We start from the raw sequence: 21,704 nt of genomic DNA, 5'->3' as shown, positions 1-21,704 counted from the left end.
CACACAATGCACAGACAGGTATGCAGGCCAGTACACCTATACACACAAAATAAAGATTAATTTTTACAATTAATTCTTACATAAAAATTCTTACATAAGACGATTCTTACATAAAAAAAATTAAATTCCATGTGTCTTCTTTTAGCTTGGTCTAGAAGATCAGCCATTGAAGTCACTTCATTGTATGCACTGTGTTTCTGGAGAGTTGGTTAGCAGCTAATGGGTATTGAGCCACGACAGTAGGTAGATTCCTAGGTAACTCTTAGCTTAGAAAGATGAGAACTTTCTAGCATACTAAGAAGAAATTTAAGGGGAAGTACTATCACGATCAAGACACCACTGGCAAAGTGACAATTCTCAGCACATAAGAGAAGGGGACATGGGGACTGGGAAAGGTCATTTAAAAAACAAATCCAGAAAGAGTTTTGCATAATGAATAAAAAAATGTATGACCTATGCAGCATTTAAAGCATGGTCAAGAAGTTCAAGTGGCTGATGAAGTTAAAGATGCAGAGTTTGAGGGTAATGCTGAGCAGGAATGGGATATCCTTGCATAGTTGAGCATGCTCATTGGGATGGATGACCTGAGATGACACATCCTACAATCTTGCTTTGCATGATTAATTTTAATTATTATTGATCTATATTTATCTTAGTTCTCTTGATCTTTTCTGTTGTACAAGTGACCTGACCATAAAAATCAATCAGATTGTTCTCCAAGAGCAGCAAACTGTAGCTGCTAACCAGAGAAGGTGACTGGTGTAGGGTGAGACAGATGAGGTGGTTGCCTGTACAACACCCGAACATAGTTCTTCATAAATGGGGCTGCGGAGCATGTAGCCCCACCCCTCTCAGAGAAAATTAGCATTTTAAGATTTCTAGGCTGCCCCTAATCGAAGGAGACCTGTGCCTCTCTTCTGTCTTACTTACTAGTCTTACTTACTGCCCTATTCAAGGGGCAGGAACCAGGATGTCTGGATTGCTAGTTGTGACAGGACAAGTTGTGACGCTGAGTACTTCTACCAAGATGAAACAGTCTGCGTCAGGTGTTTGTATACCAGCGCCTGTGACCAAGTCACACTTTCTTGCCCTGTAAGGTTTTTTTTTAAAAAAAACAAAAACAAACAAAAAAAACATGATTAAGAAATACATACAGGATTAACAATGAACAGATTTTTTTGTAGCGATTTCCGACAGCCGGTGATCTTTTTGGAGCGGACATTCTTCCTCCAAACGCTGAAAGCCTTCCATTTCCGGAAGAGCGAGAATATGGGGATCTTGGTGAGTTCTCTGTGGTACAGATACTCCTGCTCCCATCGCTCAATCTCGATGAACTCGATGTCATCATTGTAAACGTGGGTCACTGCTTTTTTGCTAATTGTGTAGTAGTCACTTTTATTGATGTTCTCATAACTTACGACCCTGTGGACAAACACCAATTGGGACAAATGGATAAAGTAGTCAGCACAAGAGTAATCAATGGAAGTGCTTTTTGTTGTAGAAAGACAAACGTATTAAAGGTGAATACCGTTTAAAGTTGAACCAGCTTTTGAGTTAAAGAAACGTCTCAAGAGGGCTGGAGATGGCTCAGCGGTTAAGAGCACTGACTGCTCTTCCAGAGGTCCTGAGTTCAATTCCCAGCAACCACATGGTGGCTCACAGCCATCTATAATGAGATCTGGTGCCCTCTTCTGGCCAGCAAGCACACAGACAGACAGAACACTGTATACATAATAAACAAATCTTTGAAAAAAAAGAAAAGAAAAGAAAAGAAAGAAACGTCTCAAGATAAGAGAGAAGAATTAGGTTTAAACACTGGATGATTCATTAGAGAGAGTCCACATTAACAATACATTTAATCATCACTTGTGTGATCTTTTCAACAAAACAAATCCACTATAGACATTTTTATTACATTTATGTACATGTTTTTCAGGTGCATGGTGATGAGAAGACAGCTTGTGGGAAATTTTCTCCTTCCTCTGTGTGGGTTCTGGGAATCAAACTCAGATCCTCAGCCTTGACTGCAAGTCGCTTTACCCACTGAGTCATCTGCCACCCTCACCACCGACATCATTTTTCTTGAGACAGGATCTTATATATAGTCTTGGCTGTCCTGAAACTCACTCTGTAGACCAGGCTGACCTTGACCACACAGAGATCTGCCCACCTCTGTCTCCTAAATGCTGGGATTAAAAGTGTGCCACTAAGCCTGGCTCCACTATAGATATTTTAAACTTAATAGTCATTTATGCAAGCTGCTTGGAATTGAGTTTATATTAATTATTAACACATTAGAGATTTTTCAATATCAGTAGCACAAAAGAGCCTTAAACTATCTAGTATTGACAGAATTGTAAGAAAGACGAAAGAAATCATGAATTATAAAGAGTATAATCAAGATTCAAATTAAACTAAAATGTCTAATTCATCACAGATTATTGTCAAAAATATTTAGTTAAAGATGCCCTTTCTCATCTGTACTTTTCATCAAGGGCATTCTTCAGTTTCACATTAAAAAAAGAAAATTAGACCAAGAAGAAATTCAAGAACAGAATAAATTAAAAGGAAAAATAAAGGTGGATTCTATAAAAAAAATCTTTGATTTAAAAGTCTTTAATAAGAATTTTAAAGTACAAAGGCATTTTCTGACATTTTAGCTAAAGCCACAAAATATGCGCCACTTAAATGAAATAAAACAAGTGGGAAATATGCTATAACAACTTGTCAAAATATGTCCAGGAATTTAGGAGAGTAATAGTCATAGTTTTGGAAAACCTAAACTCACGAGACAGTGATTAAACACAAAAACCAAAGCTCACATCATTTCTGCTCGAGTCGGGGCTCGGTGGTTAAGACTGACGGCTGTTCTTGCAGAAGGCTAGAGTTCACTTCCCAACACCATGGCAGATGTTGACAACCATGGTACTCCAGCTCCGGGGAACCTAGTGTCCTTTCCTGGATCCCACAGGGCCTACACTCATGTATACATATCCCTGATCCCCAACGCACATAATTAAAAACAGAAAAACATCATTATAAGCACAAGATAAAGAGTAGACAGTAGCACGAGAAAGCCAACTTTTCCCAGATGTATGCTCTGTTCTTGGTTCTACATTCTGAATCGGGAGTCTAAGCCCCGTTAGAGTAGCCTTTTGAATATCTGTGACATGCCTGTAGTGGTTGAAGGTAAATAACTCAAGACACAAAATGTCAGGCTGTGCAACCTTGGCAGTCCTGGAACTTGCTCTGTAGACAAGGTGGGCCTTGAACTCAGAGATCCACCTGCTTCTGCCTCCCAAGTGCTAGGATTAAGGGTGATGGGGATTGAACTCAAATTCTCACGACTGAAAAGTAAGCACTTTACTGACTAAACTACCCCCTCTGCCCTGAGACTCTTAGAAGGATCCAACCAAATCCAGTCAGTAGGCAGAAAGGGACAGCCAGGTCAAACAAAGTCCATAAAAATTTAGATGGTGTGTGCAATGTTCTGTAATCTTATTTCCTTAGGATGTCTTGTCCATTGATGAAAGGTCCTTTTCCAAATCCAGGTCCCAAGATGCTGCACTGTAGGAATCCCAGAGTGATGACTCTCCAGCATCCCAGGATGCTCTGTGGGATCCCAGAGTGATGACTCTCCAGCATCCCAGGATGCTCTGTGGGATTCCAGAGTGATGACTCTCCAGCATCCCAGGATGCTGTGCTGTGCGATCCCAGAGTGATGACTCTCCAGCATCCCAGGATGCTCTGTGGGATCCCAGAGTGATGACTCTCCAGCATCCCAGGATGCTCTGTGCGATCCCAGAGTGATGACTCTCCAGCATCCCAGGACGCTGTGCTGTGCGATCCCAGAGTGATGAATCTCCACTATCTATTCATAATTATTTTCAACTTATCCCCAAGAAGAAATAATTTACCAGTCAGGATCATTTTTAAAGATCCTAATCAATGTTATCTAGACCCAATCAACTTTACTCTTAACCAGGGGAATGGAATTTTGGTTTTTAAACAAAGGTCATGTTCTCATGCAGCGTAAAAAATGTTCTATAATCCTAGAACACTCCCCAAATTTGATACAAAATGCTTACACAGTGATAGAACTTTGGTGACTACAGGACATGTAAAGACACTAGTGATGATTCTTTATATCATACAATAAAAAATGTTGAATGCAGAGAACACAGTCAATCTTGAGTTTGATAAAAAGTCTCATGTACAAAGTAGTTCTTAAGTAACCGTGGAGATGCCCCTAACTGTTTCTGAAGTAGCACCCTGAATTTTGAATTAAGACTTGGTGAAGGATCTGTTGAAGGTCTTAGCAGCCATCTCTGCTGAGAGAGTCGCATAAACAGGAGGCAGCAAGCAGTGGAGGATGCTTTATTGCCCTGTGCCAGATGGCTAGAAATCCCCAGCATTTGGATGCCTGGTCCTCTTGCAATTAGCTATCAAAGGCACCATTGTTTTTTACTCTTTAACTCTAAAAGATGTCTCTTTCTGTAACACATGCAGTGTTGAAATTCTTGTGGTAGGGTAATTGTGCTAAAATCTGGTCGTGCTGAGTGTTTTGGAAACATTGGTGAAGTTGTCTCTCAAATACAGAAGTAATTAGTTCAGATCCACGCCTCAAATGAAAATAACCCCAGAACTGTGTTAAATCATCCTCTCTCAGAGCAGGAAATCAAAATTTTGATTTCCTTCTCCTAGTCTACATGAGTTAATTTAATTCCCAGCAACTATTGGAATTTTCCTCAGTTCGTTTGGATGTGGAAATATCAGTTAACGTTATTCCTTATGCTCTGGTCCCTTTAAGGGCAAGTCACGCCCACTCCCAGCCACTTCTGACCTCTTTGTTGCCATCTTAACTCTTCCTCTTCTGTCCCCGTCTCTTGGCGTGTGCACACGTGTCTCTTCTGTCTCTATGTTTTTATGTCTTTATGTTTTTCTATTTCTGTCTCTCTGTTTCTCTGTTTCTTCTTTAAGTAATAAATGTTTAGCCTTATGTCCATTTACTCCGCCGTCCTCCGCACCCACCCACAGGGACCCACAGCCATCCTTGTCGGACTAGCGGCTGCTCTGCGAGCCTGCCAGGGAACACACCCACCTAAGAACAAAAGTTACATCCCCAGCTTCAGAACCAAGAACCATTCCTACCTAAAGCTGCAAAGCTGCATGAATTGCAAATATTTTCTGGTTACTGACAAAATTCTTCTTTTTAATTTTAATTAATTAATTGTGTTTAAAACAATCTTTTCTCATTTTACATACCTATCCCAGTTCCCACTAGGGAAGCTAGAAGAAAGTCCTACTCTTGTTCCTTTTCAGAGGCTAAAGCTAACCTAAAGCTAACAAACAAGCCAACCTCTTGTGTCTGCACGAGATACTGAATATAAACGGTGATTGAAGGCTTAGCTTCAAACATATCACTTCTCCTGCTGCATTGAGGAAGAAAGGGCAGGAAGAATGTAAGACGAAGAGTGTTGAGAAGGCCTGAAGAATAATGTCTTCCAAACACAGCACAGCCATGGCAACCCAGATCTATCTAGCGGTCTTCCAGCTGTGTACACTGGCATTGGGTCCACAGCAGATGGGTCTCCTAACAGTCAACTCTGGAGGGATGGGGAACCCTTTCCATACACTGCTGGATCTATTAGCAACCCTTTTCCTCAGAGGGACCAAGGCAGAGAACACCGCTCTACGTCGTGTGTATTTTACTATGCTTAGTGATTTCATCTTTCTTTGGTTTGTTTGGTTGGTTTCTGAGACTGGATCTCTTTATTATGCAACCCTGACTGTCCTGGAATTCACTACGCAAACCAGGCTGGCCTCAAACTCACAGACATCTACCTGTCTCTGCTTACTGAGTACTGGAATTAAAGGCATGCGTACCATGGTGGGTTACTATGCTTAGCGATTATGCAAAAGTGTTACAATTATTGTATCACATTATTTTAAAAGGGACTTTTCTATAATGTGTCCTCATTTTGTTAATCAGTATTCACTATTTTATAGCATTTTCAAGCATTTATTTATTTTTGGGATACATGTGCCACCATGTGTGTGTCTATGTGTGCGTGTGTGTGCGCGCATGTGTGTGTCTGTGTGTGCGTGTGTGTGTGTGTCTGTGTGTGTGCATGTGCGTGTCTCTGTGTGTGTAGGTCAGAGAGCAACTTTGTGGGAGTCAGTTCTTTCCTTCCATCATGTGGGCTCTGGGATTGAACTCACTCGGTCACTTGGTCAGACTTGGTGATAAACTGCCTTCCTGCTCAGCCATCTCACTAGTCTTGCTATTCACTACTTTTTGACTTGTATTTTACCTGCTTCCAACTATGTAGCATCTAAGTAATTGCCTTCAACTACAGGACTTATAATATTCAAGCTTGGGAGAGGGGCCGGAATTTAACTCTAAGTGTCACTTCTATCAGTCTCAAAACTGTCTAAAATAGCTCGCTGGTGCGGTTACTCCACAGTCTAGAAATGCAAAGACTCTCCAGAACTGGGCAAAACCCAGTTTTCAGTCTCTTACTCAGTGCCTCACCTGGTGCTGACAGCAAGGAGAAGTAAATTTGAGTTTGCTAAACTTGATCCTTTGCCTTATGAGGATACGTAGTCTATGGAGCACTCTGTGTTGTCTGGGTTGTTGGATTTTATGTCCTCAGAAGTCAAAATTATGAAAATACTTCCACATATGAATCAAGAAATATGTTATAAAATCAGCAAATAAACTATTATTTACTAATATTCCTTTAATATCTTTAACTTCCTCTTCAGACTTGATAATTATTTTTAAAACTAATAAAATAGTAATCATAAAATGGTAACACTTTTGCAGTATTAAATATTAAAAATATTTATACATCACAGGACTTTAAATCGCTTATATTTAATCCTAGTATAGTTTTTATTTAAAAAAACTAGTATTTTTTAACCTCAAAAAACTCTCTTGACTCTACTCTAATTTGCCTTAATCTATAAACATTTCTTTTTACAATGAAATGAAGATAAGCATGTATATACTAAGAATAAGAATAGTTTTATAAGGTGCCAGCGAGGGTGGGTGCCATTCCATTTCCTTCCTTCAGCTAGCATCCTTAAATCCTTGTGCCTTAGCTTAAATGCTTGTATTTCTCTGCTTAGTCTGGTCATTCGGTGTTCTGTGTCTTAGATAACAACTTTACTCTCTAGCTCAGAGGAGACACTAGTGATGCCATCCTGTCCTCTGGTGGCTCTCCTTACTTGTGGCCATCAGAAGCATCTCAGTGACATTCTCTCCAAACCTCCAGAATAAAAGCATTAATCGTTCTTCCTGTACCAGCACTGGCTTCCCAAGGTCTATGCTCTCCACAGGAGGCCCAAGGATCCTTTCCGAGAAAAGTCAGACCAGGGTCCTTCTCTGCTTGAATCCACCAGTCACTTTCCATGCTCTCACAGTAGGAGCTGAAGTCCTTGCAGTGACCAACAGGGGCAAGCAGTCCACCCCAGTTCTCCTTCGTCCTGTGGCTGGGCACCAGCCTCCTCTGCCCCTTCAACATCACAGGTATCTTCCTACCTCAGGGAAACAGGGTTCAGCCTCCTGCTATCTGGAATGTTCTTTGTGCCTTCACATAATTCCTTCCTTTTCCTTCAACTTCTTGTTCAACCACACTGACCATCCTGGTTAGTTTGCCACCTCTCTCCCGGCACTTCTGATCTCTTTTACTTACTGGTTTTCCCATGTATATCACTTTTAGCCTCTATGAAACTAGTTCATGTGCTGTGTTTGCCATCTTTCTTTATTGAGATATACACTATCCATCCTACAAATTATTTCTATTATTAAAACTTTTGGGATTCACAACAAACAAGAATATTAGTTTACATTTTCATGAAAATAGTGTCTCCTCTCACCAGAACAGTTTTTTCAGTGTAATCTGACGTACAGATCACTATAGTTTAAAGGAGAGTCTTTGATAAGGAAAACAAGAGAGCCAACGATGAGGACGATAGCTTGAGAAACTGGGGTCACAACCAAGCTGTTATCCCCGTGAAGGGAAGACTTGACAGTATCTTTCAAGTTGACTGAGTAATGGAGAAAGGCAGCATCATCTTTTGAAGTAGGTAGAACAACTATCATCTATGCTTCTGACCTTTGCTGCTTAATAGCTCCAAATCATCAACAGCCACATGATACTTCAGATTATAGCAACAGCATGTATGCTCAGTGTCAACGGAGAGAGTGTGTGTCCCTTTGATAATGTCTCCTATTCCTTGAAACCCTTATTTCTACTCTATAAAGAAAACCTGATGTAAGCTTGGAGAAACAGCCAATCAGTTAAAAGTACTTGCACAGCATTTGGGAAGCAGAGGCAGGCAGATCTCTGTGAGTTTGAGGCCAGCCTGGTCAACAACTGGAACAAGAGCCAGTTCCAGAATAGGCTCCAAAGCTACAGAGAAGCATTGTCTCGAAAACAACAACAACAACAACAACAAAAGAAAGAAAGAAAAAATAAGACAAACAAGCAAACCAAAAGCACTTGCAAAGGACCTCTGTTGGGTTCCTAGGATCCACATAGCAACTCAGCAGTCTGGAACTCCAGTTCCACGATATCTGATGCCCTCTTCTGGCCTCTGAGGGCACTGCATTAATGTGGTACATGTACTTACATGCAAATACTCACACACATAGAACAAAACAAAATTTAAGAAAACCCAAAGTTATATGTAAAATAAATCATGTATCATCTACTGTTTATAGTTTGATATTTTTCTCAATAATAAAAAGACCAAAATGTTTACATATTGATCAAAATAATGCTGTAATATTATGTTAAGTTAATGCTACATAAATATATGAGAAACACAGTAGTGCATTGTCCTGTAAAATAGTTAATTTTTATATCTAGAAAAAAAAGATAATGGGAAATACAAATAAAATTACTGCATGAGGTTTCACTTACCCTTGGGAGACAATTAACATTATTTTTGATCATATCTATCACTAGTGCCAAATCAATTATGGATAATATTTGCAATCTTATTTGTGATTTGTTACACTAAATGAATTGCTTCATAAAAAGGAACTCACTTTAGATTATATGTATCGTATTCAATGGAAGACTTGGGCACTGCAGAAATCAAGTAAAGGAATCCGAGATGCTCGTTCTCATGGATGATCTTGATGATTTGCAAAGGGTCTCTAATGTTGGCCTTAACGACTTCCTCTCGGTCGTGGAAGATGTATTTAGGGTAAGTCGAAGACCTCTTTCCGAAGAGCCCTCTTCTCCCAATACCAGTGCGCGGCACTTTAGAAGGGGAAGGAGCAAACATCTCAGCAGAGGAGCGCTGGAGCTAAACAAAGACAACTGGATTAAACTCGACTTTCTGCCAAAGGGAAAACGAAAAAGGCAGAAAATCCCCAGAGAGGGGAACATTCTCCAGTGGAAAACTCTCAAACAGTGCTTGAGGTGCGGTTTCTCAGTCACACCACCGCTCCACCACACAATAGCCCCGCTGCCTTCTCTTCTGTAACTCCGTGCACATCTTCCCCAAGTGCTGCTAGCTCTCAGGAGCCCCTGCGAGCTCACGCCCGCCCCCTCAGCTGTGTTGTGTCTGAATCCCCCCCACCCCCCGCAAGCCTCAGCACTTAGTGACAACCTTGATGCTCTTTGAAGAATGCAGTCTTCAACAGCTGCCATCATAACCTGTAATGAACCTGACTTCTTTGTGGAGCTCGGGGACGGTCACAGTGAGTCCTGGAAATCATTGCCGCTACAGCTCTTGGGAAGCATTTATTTTATTAACGGATACTCGCCTGTTCCACGGACCCGTGTTTCTCAGATGTAAATGTACATGTGGATAGGGGGTGGGGAGTGGGCTTGTTTCAAAGGCAGGTTCTGATTCAGTCCTGCTGGGATGGAGCCTGGAATTCTGCGTCTCTAACCTGCTCTCAGGAGTCCTGGAACTGCCTAGTATCTGGGTCGCATTGTGAGCGGGAAGGCCGAGCTCAAAACCCCAATGCAGAATTTCAACAGCTTTCTGGGTAATCCATATTCTGAAAAAATATCATTCTCTTTCTCCTGGCATCTCCTTTTCTTCCACATTTCTCTTTAACCCCTTTTAGCAAATTCCTTCAATCACATCTAGCAGCTGTGCATTGCTCAGCAGCTACCATTCCTTCCGTGTAAGATGGCCACAGGATTTCTCCTTTCTTCTTAACTCTCAGGTTGTGAGGCCCATTTTATACCAAATGAACAGTTTATAATAAAGTCAAACATTTTCCTGGCTCTGCTTCCATTGTCTCCTGAGAAGGAGCCCAGTTTCTCTCACCTGTATCTCTTTCTTAGTTATCTACAATCACTTAAAGCAGCAGTTGTTGTGACCCCTTTGGGGGCCAAACAACCCTTTCACAGGGGTCGCCTAAGACCATCAGAAAACACAGATATTTACATTACGATCTATAACAGTAGCAAAATTACAGTTATAAAGTAGCAACAAGGAAATTTTATGGTTGGGGGTCACCATAACATGAGGAACTGTATTAAAGGGCCTCGGCATTAGGAAGGTTGGGGACCACTGACTTAAAGTCATCCTCTGACAAGCCTTTCTTAAATTCATTCCCAAGAGAACTATATGGCAGTAAATCAGCTTTATAGTTTCCACTGACTTTAAGGTATCTTTTGGTTCTGCTTTGTCTCTATCTTTTGAAGTCACTATGTAGACTAGGCGGCCTCAAACTCACAGAGATCCACCTGCCTCTGCCTCCCGAGTGCTGGGATTAAAGGTGTGTGCCAGCACACCTGGACTGATCTCTATTTTATTGCCCTTCTTTAGAGTTTTCCAAGTTTCCCACTTTTGGTATAAAAACTGTTACAAATTACAAATAATTATATACAACATTTGGGACACCATTAACATGCAAGAAAATGTCAGAAGACAATAAAGACAATAAAAATCTCTCCATGGTTTTTCCATCCTGTGCTCATTTTCCTTAGAAACATCCTATTTTCCAAATATGAACAACCTTATCTATATTCTTAGGAATTAAAAGTGAGTGAGCAACACTACACACGTGCCACTTTTCAAGATTGCTTAAGCATTTGACATATCTTACCTGCTTCCTTTTCAGAGCATCTGAAGACTCCTCAACGGTAAGCAAAGACCTGTCAATCATGCTTGGTGATGGCTTAAGGATCCCAGATCTTATTAGTTGTTGCCGATTCTGTTCATATGTGTATTCTGGCTGCTTATGGTCTTGGTAGACTTTCAGCACTGGCTTTGGGGGGTAAGAGATGGGGTAATTTTGTCAGCATCTTTGCAGACTTCATTCTTCACTGCAGTTGAACCCTTGCCCTGTTGGAAATAGATCCCCTCTACTCTAAGTTTCTATGCCAAGCCACAGTACTCCTGCATCCTGTCCCTGATCTGCTGCTCGGACAAGACTCTGATGCTTGATGTCAACAAACACTTCTAGAATGAAGATGAAGAAAAGTTCAGAATGGTGAATCACATACCCCTAATTAACTGTGATCATTTTACTACCTCTCAACTGTTGGGAGCTAAGAGCAACAACACACAAGTCTGTGTGGTGACTGAAACAGGACCAAGGCTCTAGGAAACACAAGGATGCCTAAAGATTCCCAGCAGACACTCATTAGAAAGGAGGCCAATCTCTACCATGATTGGTCTTTGTCAGGTTGACACAAACCAGAGTCAACTGAAGAGAAAACATCGTTTGAGGAATTGCCTCCCTCAGAATGGCCTGTGGGCATGTCTATGGGGCATTTTCTTGACTAATGATTGTCATGGGAAGACCTAGACCACAGTGACACAGATTGACCTAAGAGGTATAAGAAAGGGTTGGACAAACTGTGGGGAGCAAACGTTCCTTCTTCAGTTCCCACCCCGAGCTCCTGCCATGGCTTCCCTGGACGGTGAACTGCTACTTGTAAGTGGAAATAAACCCTTTGTTCTCCGGGTTGCTTGTGGCCATAGTGTTTATCATAGCAACTGAAAGAAAAATTATGATAGTTTCTCAAAATTTCTGTTTTGGGTGAGAATTATGAAATTGTGAATAATTATATTCAAAATACTGTTGCACCTTTTTCTACTATGTGAGGGGGGAAATGAGAAGATGTGTACCTGGTAGAAGTGTCCTTTAAGATTTTTATCTACTGTGCAAGTTTTCCTGAATACAATTCCCAAAGCCATACACAACCTGTCTTTGTTACTGTTCTATTGCTGTGAGTGATCCTATGATCACAGTTGATTTGGGAGTCCCCTTTGTGTGCTGTGGTTACCATTAATAAATAAAGAAACTGCCTTGACCTGTTAATAAGGGCAGAACTTAGGTAGGCAGGGAGGACTGGACTGAATGCTGGGAGAAAGAAGGGCAGAGTCAGGGGACACCATGGAGCCGCTGCCACTGGAGATAGATGTGCTGAAACTTTGCTGGTAGGCCACGACCTTGTGGTGATGCATAGATTAATGGAGATGGGTTAAACTAAGATGTAAGAGTTAGCCAATAAGAAGTTAGAGCTAATGGGCCAAGCAGTGATTTAATGGATACAGTTTCTGTATGGTTATTTTGGTTCTGGGCGGTGGGACAAACAAGTGGCTCCTTGCAACACACAGAAACTCTGAGTTGGGGGCTTTCTGACAGTTTCAGAGGATTAGAGTCCACTGTCATCATCATGGTGAGCACAGTGACAGGCATGGTAGGGATGATGCTGGAGAAGTAGTCGAGAGCTATATCCTATTCACAGGCAGAAAGGAAGAAGGCCTGAGCTTGGCAGGGGCTTTTGAAGCCTCAAAGCCCACCCCCAGTGACACTCTCTCCAACAAGGCCACCTCTACTCCAACAATACCATGCCTCGTAATCCTTATAATCCTTTCAAATAGTTCCATTCCCTGGTGACTAAGTATTCAAATATGTGAGTCAGTGTGGGCCATCCTTATCCAAACCACTACACAGCCTCATCAATAATAAGTTTACCATGAGATTAGCTGTGGAAACTAGGTATAAATCCTTCAAATTCCAGTCTCTAGATGTTAGAGGCAGACTGAAGATGTCAGAGTAGTGTGGCTGTAGTAAGCTTTCCAAGATCTATACTAAGACAAAGTCCCAAGTGGGGAGCAACTTCAGACTAGATTCAATGCAGGAAAAATGAGCAGAACACAGAAATAACACAAGTTTTTGTTTGTGTTGTGTTGTGTATATACATACATGTTCAAGTCCATGTGTATGTTTATATGTTTATGGGGGCAGAGGGGCACTGTGGATGTTATTCCTCGGGCGCAATCCACCTCATTTTTGGAGACAGGAATCTCATTGGCTTGGGACTCACCAAATAGACTAGGCTGAATAGCCAGACAGAGAAACCTCCAGTTACAAATTGATTTAGTTACTAGGAAATAAAATCAGGAATATTAGAATTAATAATACTTATTATATAGCTTGAAAACAAAAGCTGAAAATTAAATATGAGAATTTAAAAGGATATTACTGGCAATAAACAGAATTTTTAAAATTTTAATATGTGTATGTGTCTGAGTATATGTGTGTATGTATGCTACATGTGTGCGGGTGCCCATAACAGCCAGAGTGGGGTTGTTAGATCCCTGGAGCTGGATTTACAGGTGGTTGTGATAAGATCAAACTCAGGTCCTTCAAAAGAGGAGCAAGGGCTCTTAGCAGCTGAGTCATCTCTCCAGACCTCCAACAGGGCTTCTTTAAAAATAAGGAACAAAATCAAAACACTCCACAATCAATTTTATAAGAAAATGATAGGAGTTTATTATAGAAAAACTGCTAAACCACCAGAAATAAAATTAAAGAATAAAAAGAGCCAAATGTGAATTGTGGGAAATATGACATGGAAGCATTTATAGATATATAAAATAACTAAATAAAAATGTAACACTTATTTTAATAAAAAGCATTAATTAAATGTGATATAAATTACATCAACATAATACTATTATAAATCCATTTGTATAGCAAAAATAACATCCAGTACGCAAATGTGTGGGTGTGCGCACCCTCACCTCCATTAAAAGGCAAAAAAGTTTTTCTGGCGGGCAACCCAAAGCACTTTTCAAAGTTAAAAGTGTTTATATTGAAGGCAGAAGCAAGCAAATGACTGTAAGATCAAGGCCAGCCTAGTATGCATGACAAATTCCAGATCAGCCAGGGCTACATAGTTAGAGCCTATCTGAAGAACATTGTGTGTGTGTGTGTGTGTGTGTGTGACATGACTTATAAAATACCACTGCTAGGAATCCATCTTTATATCTGTACATGTACAAAGGAGCATTATATATCATAGGAAAGTAACACATCACAAAATAAGAAATGACCTAAATTCCCTTCCATTGGAAAGCAGTTAATGGGTGTTTACTACAGTGCAGCTAGGCAACAGTATGTAGCAGTCTGTTGGAAAAGAACCCTTCATCTGGGTGTGGTGGCAGATGTCTATAATAACAACACTCAGGAGGCTGAGGCAGGTGGCCTTTGCTTTGCGTTCTATTTGTAGTGATATTTCATTTGTATTTTAATAAATAAAGCTTGCCTAGAGATCAAAAAGCAAAACAGCCAGCCACTGGCTCTTACCTCTATCTCAGTCTGAAATGGTGATCCTGCCTCCAGGAACCTCAGAAGGAGACTGTGTCAATGAGCTGTCTCTTCCCATCTTACATTCCTCTCTAGGGCTGGGATTAAAGGCATTCACCATCCGATTTCTACGGCAAACTAATGTGACTACTGGGATTAAAGGTGTGTGTTACCACTGCCTGGTCTGTAAGACTGACCAATGGGGCTGTTTCACTCTCTGATCTTCAGGCAAGCTTTATTTATTAAAATACAAATGAAATATCATTACACTCCATAGTAAGACTCCATCTAAGAAAGAAGGTACCACCAAATGCATGGGTTAGAATAATTTCTGCATGTGTTTAATTGAAACAGATACTCTAAGGGCTGTCAGGATGACTCGGTGGGTAAAGGCACTTGCTGCCAGCCCTCAGGACCTGAGTTTGTTCGCTGGGACCTGCAGGTTGGAGGAGAAAACTGACTCCAGTAAGTTGTCTGCTCACCTCCACACACGTGCTCAAGCCCACACGCTCACCTCCACACGCGTGCTCAAGCCCACACGCTCACCTCCACACGCGTGCTCAAGCCCACACAATACACATACGTACAAAAATATAATTTAACAACATATTCTCAAAAAGACAAGAGGAACTTTGGAGATCAGTATGCACTATAATAACCTTATTTTAAAGTCACCGGTAGAGCACTCAGTAGAGACAGTCATTGCAAGTTCCAGGATGGCCAGGGCTACACAAAACTTACCTCAAAAAAGATTTTCACACACACACACAAAATTAACAAACATGAGGCATATACTTGCATAAAACTTTGTCAGTGTGCATAAGACTTTTCCTAGCATTAAACATTACCTGAGAAATCCTCATAAAGCATATCACTGAATATCAGAATTACACAGAACCTTCTAGAGGATTTATCCACTAGGAAGCTTAGGTCATCATTGTGCTCCCAACTTAAACGGTGTCTAAAACTTTATGTTTGTTGAACAAACATCTGTGTTATTTACAATGTTATATAAGCAAGTTCTTAATTAACTTTTAAGGTTTCATCTGCTCTTTGCCACTCAAGAGTCTGGGATTCAGTCTGGTAAGGCAACTTCACAACTCCTTGTGTATGTGAAAAGTGGCCCAAATGCCTGTTCTTGTCTGTGGGGGTGGTGTGTGTGTGTGTGTGTGTGTGTGTGTGTGTGTGTGTGCCTGTGTGTGGTTTTCTGTTTTGAACTTACCAGAGGCTCCAGTTTTACAGGTTGCTGCCGTTTTCTTGTCTTCTCTTGGGCCTTTGTAGTGTGCTTGAAAGTCAGGGTTTGCAGTTGAGGTTCATTTTCTTTGTGGGTTGCATAATTCAGAACGCCTTTTGCCTTGATACTGTTTAGTTTGGTAAGCACAGGATTTTCTTCTTGCCGGCGTTGGACATTTTTCAGGTCAATTTCACTCTCTGGGGCTTGGAAAGCCATCTTTACTCCTGCATGAATGGGGTAAAGGAAAGGAAAGAAACTGAGATGTGATGTTGAACAAAATGCCTGGGGAGAGATGTAGGAAGTGGAGAGAGGATTAAGGACTAGGGAGGACTGAACTCACCTGCTTCCGCCAAAGGAAACCAACTAAAGCACTCGAAGTCTTTCCCAACAGAGTGCTTGAGCCGGAGGAATAAAAACTGAGATGTGTGCCTAGTCCTGAAGGAGGCCTGGTTTGGGGACTGTACTGGCTTGGATTTGGAAGGATGAAGAGAAGGGCATTGAACACTAAATTTCTCAGACCTGAGTATGCAAAACATCTCCCAAGAAACTTGTTTTATAAAAAATGGATCTAAGGGGCTGGGGTGATGGCTCTGTCTGCAAATTGCTGTTTCACAAGTGCCTTCGGGTTTCTATTGCTGTGCTAAAACATTGACCAAAAGCAACTTGGGGAGGAAAGGGTTGACTTCATCTCACAACTTGTAGGCCATCTTGAAGGGAAATGAGAGCAGGAACTCAAGGCAGGAATTGAAGCAGACACCACGGAGGAACACTGCTTCCTGACTTGCTCCTCGTGGCTTGCTCAGCCTGCTTTCTTAAACCACCTGTATTTAGGGGCTGCACAGCCTGCAGTGGACTGGACCCTCACACATCAGTCATTAACCAAGAAAATACTGGACACACACAACCAAGAAAATAGGCCAGCCTTATGGAGGTATTTTCTTGATTGAGAGACCTTTCCAAATGATTCTAGCTGTACCAGTCAAGTTGCTAAAAAGCCAAACAGGACAACAAGCCCGAGGACTTGAGTTTAGATCTCTCGCATGCACATGAAAAGAAGTGCTGCATGCAACCCTAGCATTGGGGAGTAGTGGCAGACAGGTGAATCCCAGGGCTTGCTGGCCAGCCAAGCTAGCCAAGCTCCAGATTCAGTGAGAGACACGGTCTCAAAATACAGTGTGGGAGCTGGTGGTGCTGGTAGTGCTGGTACACACCTTTAATCCCAGCACTTGGGAGGCAGAAGCAGTTGGATCTCTGTGAGTTCGAGCTAGCCTGGTCTACAGAGCAAATTCCAGTCAGCCAAGATTATACAGAGAAACCATGTCTTGAAAAAACAAAACAAACAAACAAACAAACAAAAAAACAACCCACAAAATAAAACACAAAAACAGAGTGGAGAAGCAATTGAGGAAGATAGTCCAATGTCAATCTCTTAGCCTCCCATGTGTATATGCAAGGGTACACACATAGGTGTATACACACACACACATACACACACACACACACACGTCATGTAGTAAAAAGCATCTTGAATCAGGTGTTGATATACCTACGTTTTAACCTAGCTCAGTGACAATAAGAATCAAAAGCCCCTTATGTAATTTTAACTTCTCAAGTAACTCCATTAAAAACGAGAGGTCTCGATTTTAATGATGTGCTTTACCTAGCAATGATGCTGTGTGATGCAGGGTTATATTTAATTTTTGCGCGTGCATTTTATATCTGGTATCTAGGAACTGTCCTATTGGTCAGGATAAGTCTAGATTGGTCAGTGTAAGGTCCTGTGTAAGCCTGACATCTCTAGTCCTCACTTTCCAGTCCCCCGGGGTAGTAAGCTACCACCAAATCCATCCTCTCTGAGGCTTTCCATTTTCCATCGCTGGGGAAGCGATGCTGGGTGTCTGGACTCACCCAGCGGTCCAACTGCGGCCGTTCCTGAGGGGTCTCCAGAGGTCGACGCAAGTGGTCCTGGGACAGAAAGCTGGGTCCCAGTAGGAAATGTTTCCCGTTGCGTAGCAACCACTGGGCCTCCAAGGACGCTCGCTACGCCTGGGAGGAGCCAGTCACCGCGGTCGTGCCTTGGCTCTCCTCAGCTCTCCTCCAGGAGCGCGCCAAGTAATTGGGCCAATCAGCGTTTCTGGGGCGTTTACGTCACTAGTTGGCAGGGAGCAGGAATCCACCCGGAAGATTGCTCCTCTGGGATGGGATTAAATCTCTGGCTGTGTAGACAGCAGGTTTAGGAGGTCTGGTCGGTTGTGTATGTTCTCTCCTTAGTGGACGGTCCATGATCGTTGACCCAACCTCTAACAGAAGTCTGTTGTTCCTCAAGAGGCTCGAGTCTGACTTGACGTTCGCCCACATCTTTAAAATCTCGAGGTGAAAGAAACGAGCTTCAGGAGAAGGCTGGGTGGACTGTTGAAGCCCTTTCACCTGCCATGAACCACTGTCTCGCCGGTTGGCAGAGACTCGTTTTCAACCTTTGCTACAAAAAAGAGGGCGGATTGAGAAGCCAATGATAATGACACCGGATTTGGATTCTACTGCCTGTACTGGCTTTTTGGGAGCCTAATCTGTTTGGATGCGCACACCTTCCTAGACCTGGATGGAGGGGGGAGGGTCTTGGACTTTCCACAGGGCAGGGCACCCTGACTTCTCTTAGGACTGGAGAACGAGGGGGAGGGGGAGGGGGGAGTGGGAGGGAAATGGGAGGATGGGAGGAGGTGGAAAATTTTAATTAATAAATAAATAAAACAAAAAAATGTAATCACCGCTGGAAATATCTTCTTTTTTTCTTCCCTCTGTTACAGTCTTTGCATCTTGGGTGGCGACCTCCTAAGTGAAACTGAGCAGACAGCGGCACCTACCGCATATGGCATGCTGGTTTGATCCCACCTACCTCCAAGAGGATTAGCTAGAGCTGGAGTGTAGATTCAGATCATTCAGTCTAACCCACCTCCCCTCGCACAGCATCTGAGTATTGAGCTGGCATTAATCTCTTGCCTTGCTAAGTTTTCAGGAAACGTGTGTGTTGAGGGGGAGGGGTCTAGTGGGGGATGTCCTACAGCGCGTATGTGGAGAAGAGAGGACAATTTACAAAAGTTCAGCTCTCTCCAACCACTGTGTGGATCACAGGGCTGGAAGTCGGGTCACCAGGCTTGGCAGCAGGTGCCTTTACCCACTGAGCGACCTCACTGGCCCTAGGGAGTATTTAAACAGTATTTTTTTTTTAAGTTGGCAATCTGGCTTTTTAGAAGTTCATAAAATGAACATCACACGTTTTATGAGTGCCCACTAATTTAGCAGCAAAGGTATTAACGAAGGCCTGATGTTAGAAAAAAATAAACAAGAAAAGACTCTTAGCACGCTAAGGTGAGAACTTCAGCCCTGGACCCAAGGCGGATCTCTGGAATGCCCCAGAGCCTCTGACTCTCAGCCATCTCACCCCACTCTTTGACTTTTGCACCCGCATAGGGTGCGGTCCCTTCCCAGGCCTTCAGCTCTCCAGCATGAACAGGCTGTATGTACACCATGTGCTCGGGAGGCTTCCCGGCAGGTAGGATTTTGTGCTCAAACTCCAGTCCTGGGACTTTAGTGCTTCATTCTGCCTTTCCTGGAGTCTCACAGAGTCACACACACACACACACACACACACACACACACACACACACACACACACAGAGAGAGAGAGAGAGAGAGAGAGAGAGAGAGAGAGAGAGAGAGAGAGTGCAGCCGCATGTGTCAGAAGGCTGAGGTGCCACACTCCGTTTTCGCTGCTCGCAACAGAAATTTCCACTCTGCCCCATTTGGCAGCTTGTCTGGACATCATCTGGCCTCGAGGCTCTCAGCCTGGATTCTCCAAGGCACCCTGGCCTGCTATTTATTCACAGCGTGTTCGAAACAGTTTGCCACTCTGTATAAAGTGCTGGCATTTGTGTAAGTTGGCTTTTAGATGGGGGGAAAGGATAGCTTGTTTTGCTGTTGTTGTGTTTCTATTTCTAGAATTTAAAATTTTTAAAATTAAGAATACTGGTTCTCCACTTTAAATGATCTTCATTTGTAAGCATATGATCTTGCCTTTGCAGATAATATGCTGAGTCAGGAGGCAGAGGCAGCAATTTCAAGTGTTCAAGGTCGTTGTTGATTATATCTCAGAGATGTTCATTAACCTGGGATCCCTTCCACCCGTCCCAAACTAAGTCAATAAGATAAGATACACAATAGAGTTCAAGACTTAGAATGTAAGATATAATGGAAAATATCTCACTATTTTTATATTGATTACATGCTACAGTGATAATATTTTAGGTAAATTTTGTTAAATAAAATATATAATTAAAATAAAGAACATAATGTGTTAACACCAATGGATTTTTTTTCTTTTAAAAATTACATATACAAAGGGGGGTTTGGGGAGATGGCTCAGTGGTTAAGAGCACTGGCTGCTCTTCCAGAGGTCCTGAGTTCAATTTCCAGCAACCACATGGTAGCTCACAACCATTTCTAGTGGGATCTGATGCTCTCCTCTGGCATGCAAGTGTACATGCAGAACATTTATACATGAAATATAAACTTAAAAGTTACATATACATTTTATTTATTTACTTATCTATTAATTTTGTATGTGTTGTCATGGCACACATGTGAAAGTCAGAGGACAACATGAGAATTGGTTCTCTCCTTTCACTGTGTGGATCCTGGGGACCAAACTACAGGTTGCCAGACTTGGTGGCAAGCACTTTTACCCTCTGAGATAACTAACCAGACCCACTAATGGTTCTAAAAATTATGAATTTTCCATTAATGCTGTTGAGTGCAATGAAAAGCAGAATTGCCTATATTGACATTATTTTGAAGTACATTAAGTATCTTTTTAATTTTTAACTTTCATTTTATGTGTATGAATGTTTTGCTGCCATGTATGACTATGCAACCACATGGGTGCCCACAGAGGTCAGAAGAGGGCATCAGATCCGCTGGGTCTGGAGTTAGAGATGGTGATGAACTGCCACGTGGATGCTGGGCATCAAACCTGGATCCTCTGGAAGAACAGCCACTTAACCACTGAGCCATCTCTCCAGCTCCTGTATTCATATTTTTATAATGTGACAAAATTAATTTTTGGTGGTACATCAAGCCTAAAAATACATAAACTGCATTGGTTTCTCAGGCTTTGAAGATAAAATGGTACTGGCTTTCACTGAGAATCTGAGGGGATGGGGGTATCTTGTGGCTAGCTGGTTTTTGAGGTATATTTTCTGTCATTCACTTCCCAGCCCCCTCACTGGCTGCAATATCTTCTTCTTCAAATCCTTTTTTTTTTGGCTTTTAAGAAATCAGGCACATGTGGCTGTGTCTTATTAATCATAGTTGACACAGAAAAAATACATCTATGCATTGATGGGCACTGTGGAAAAACCTTGGGGCCGCTGGAGTCCCAAAAGAGGCCATGGGGCAGCTGCAGCGACAGCTGCCATCTGTGTAAGTGTTCTCTGTACTTTCTTTCAGCTTTTAAAACTATATAAAACAAATATGAAATACATACCAGACCTTATTCCTCAGACCTAAGGCAGCCTGCTACCCATTGGTCAACATTTCCTCATTTCTACCTACCCATCCCCACCTCAAAATACTGGCTTTTTCTTTTTAGCTGCTAAATGATATTTTTAGAAAATATCCAGGGCGTCCTAGCTAGTTTTAATGTCAACTTGTTACAACCACCTGACACAGTCATCTGAGAAGAGAGTCTCAGTTGAGGGACTGCCCAGATGGACTGGCCTGTGAGTGTGTGTGTGTGGAGAGAATGTCTCGAGTGTTCATTGATGCAACAGGGCCCAGGCCGCTGTGGGCGACATCATCTCCTGTACAGGTGGTCCCAGGTTATGTAAGAAA

General features: G+C 42.1%; 1 protein-coding gene across 1 annotated transcript in view; it reads right to left on the bottom strand.

Annotated features, from left to right (window-relative positions):
- The window catches only part of Dnah6 (dynein axonemal heavy chain 6), a 205,615-nt gene extending 187,761 nt beyond the window's left edge, over positions 1–17,854 (bottom strand). Inside the window, exons 1-5 of the mRNA XM_087907121.1 lie at positions 17,727–17,854; positions 15,807–16,042; positions 11,087–11,248; positions 9,062–9,324; positions 1,155–1,422 (exon numbers count right to left, since the gene is read on the bottom strand). Coding sequence (XP_087763247.1) covers positions 1,155–1,422; positions 9,062–9,324; positions 11,087–11,248; positions 15,807–16,034 — 921 coding nt within the window. The 5' untranslated portion in view covers positions 16,035–16,042; positions 17,727–17,854. The remainder of the gene's footprint in view (positions 1–1,154; positions 1,423–9,061; positions 9,325–11,086; positions 11,249–15,806; positions 16,043–17,726) is intronic.
- Positions 17,855–21,704: the final 3,850 nt, after the last annotated feature.

The sequence above is a fragment of the Myodes glareolus genome, chromosome 6, assembly GCF_982192425.1.
Source record: "Myodes glareolus chromosome 6, mMyoGla1.1, whole genome shotgun sequence".
Lineage (NCBI taxonomy): Eukaryota > Metazoa > Chordata > Mammalia > Rodentia > Cricetidae > Myodes > Myodes glareolus.
Note: the sequence above shows the minus strand (reverse complement) of the source record. Positions and strands in the feature narration are given on the sequence as shown.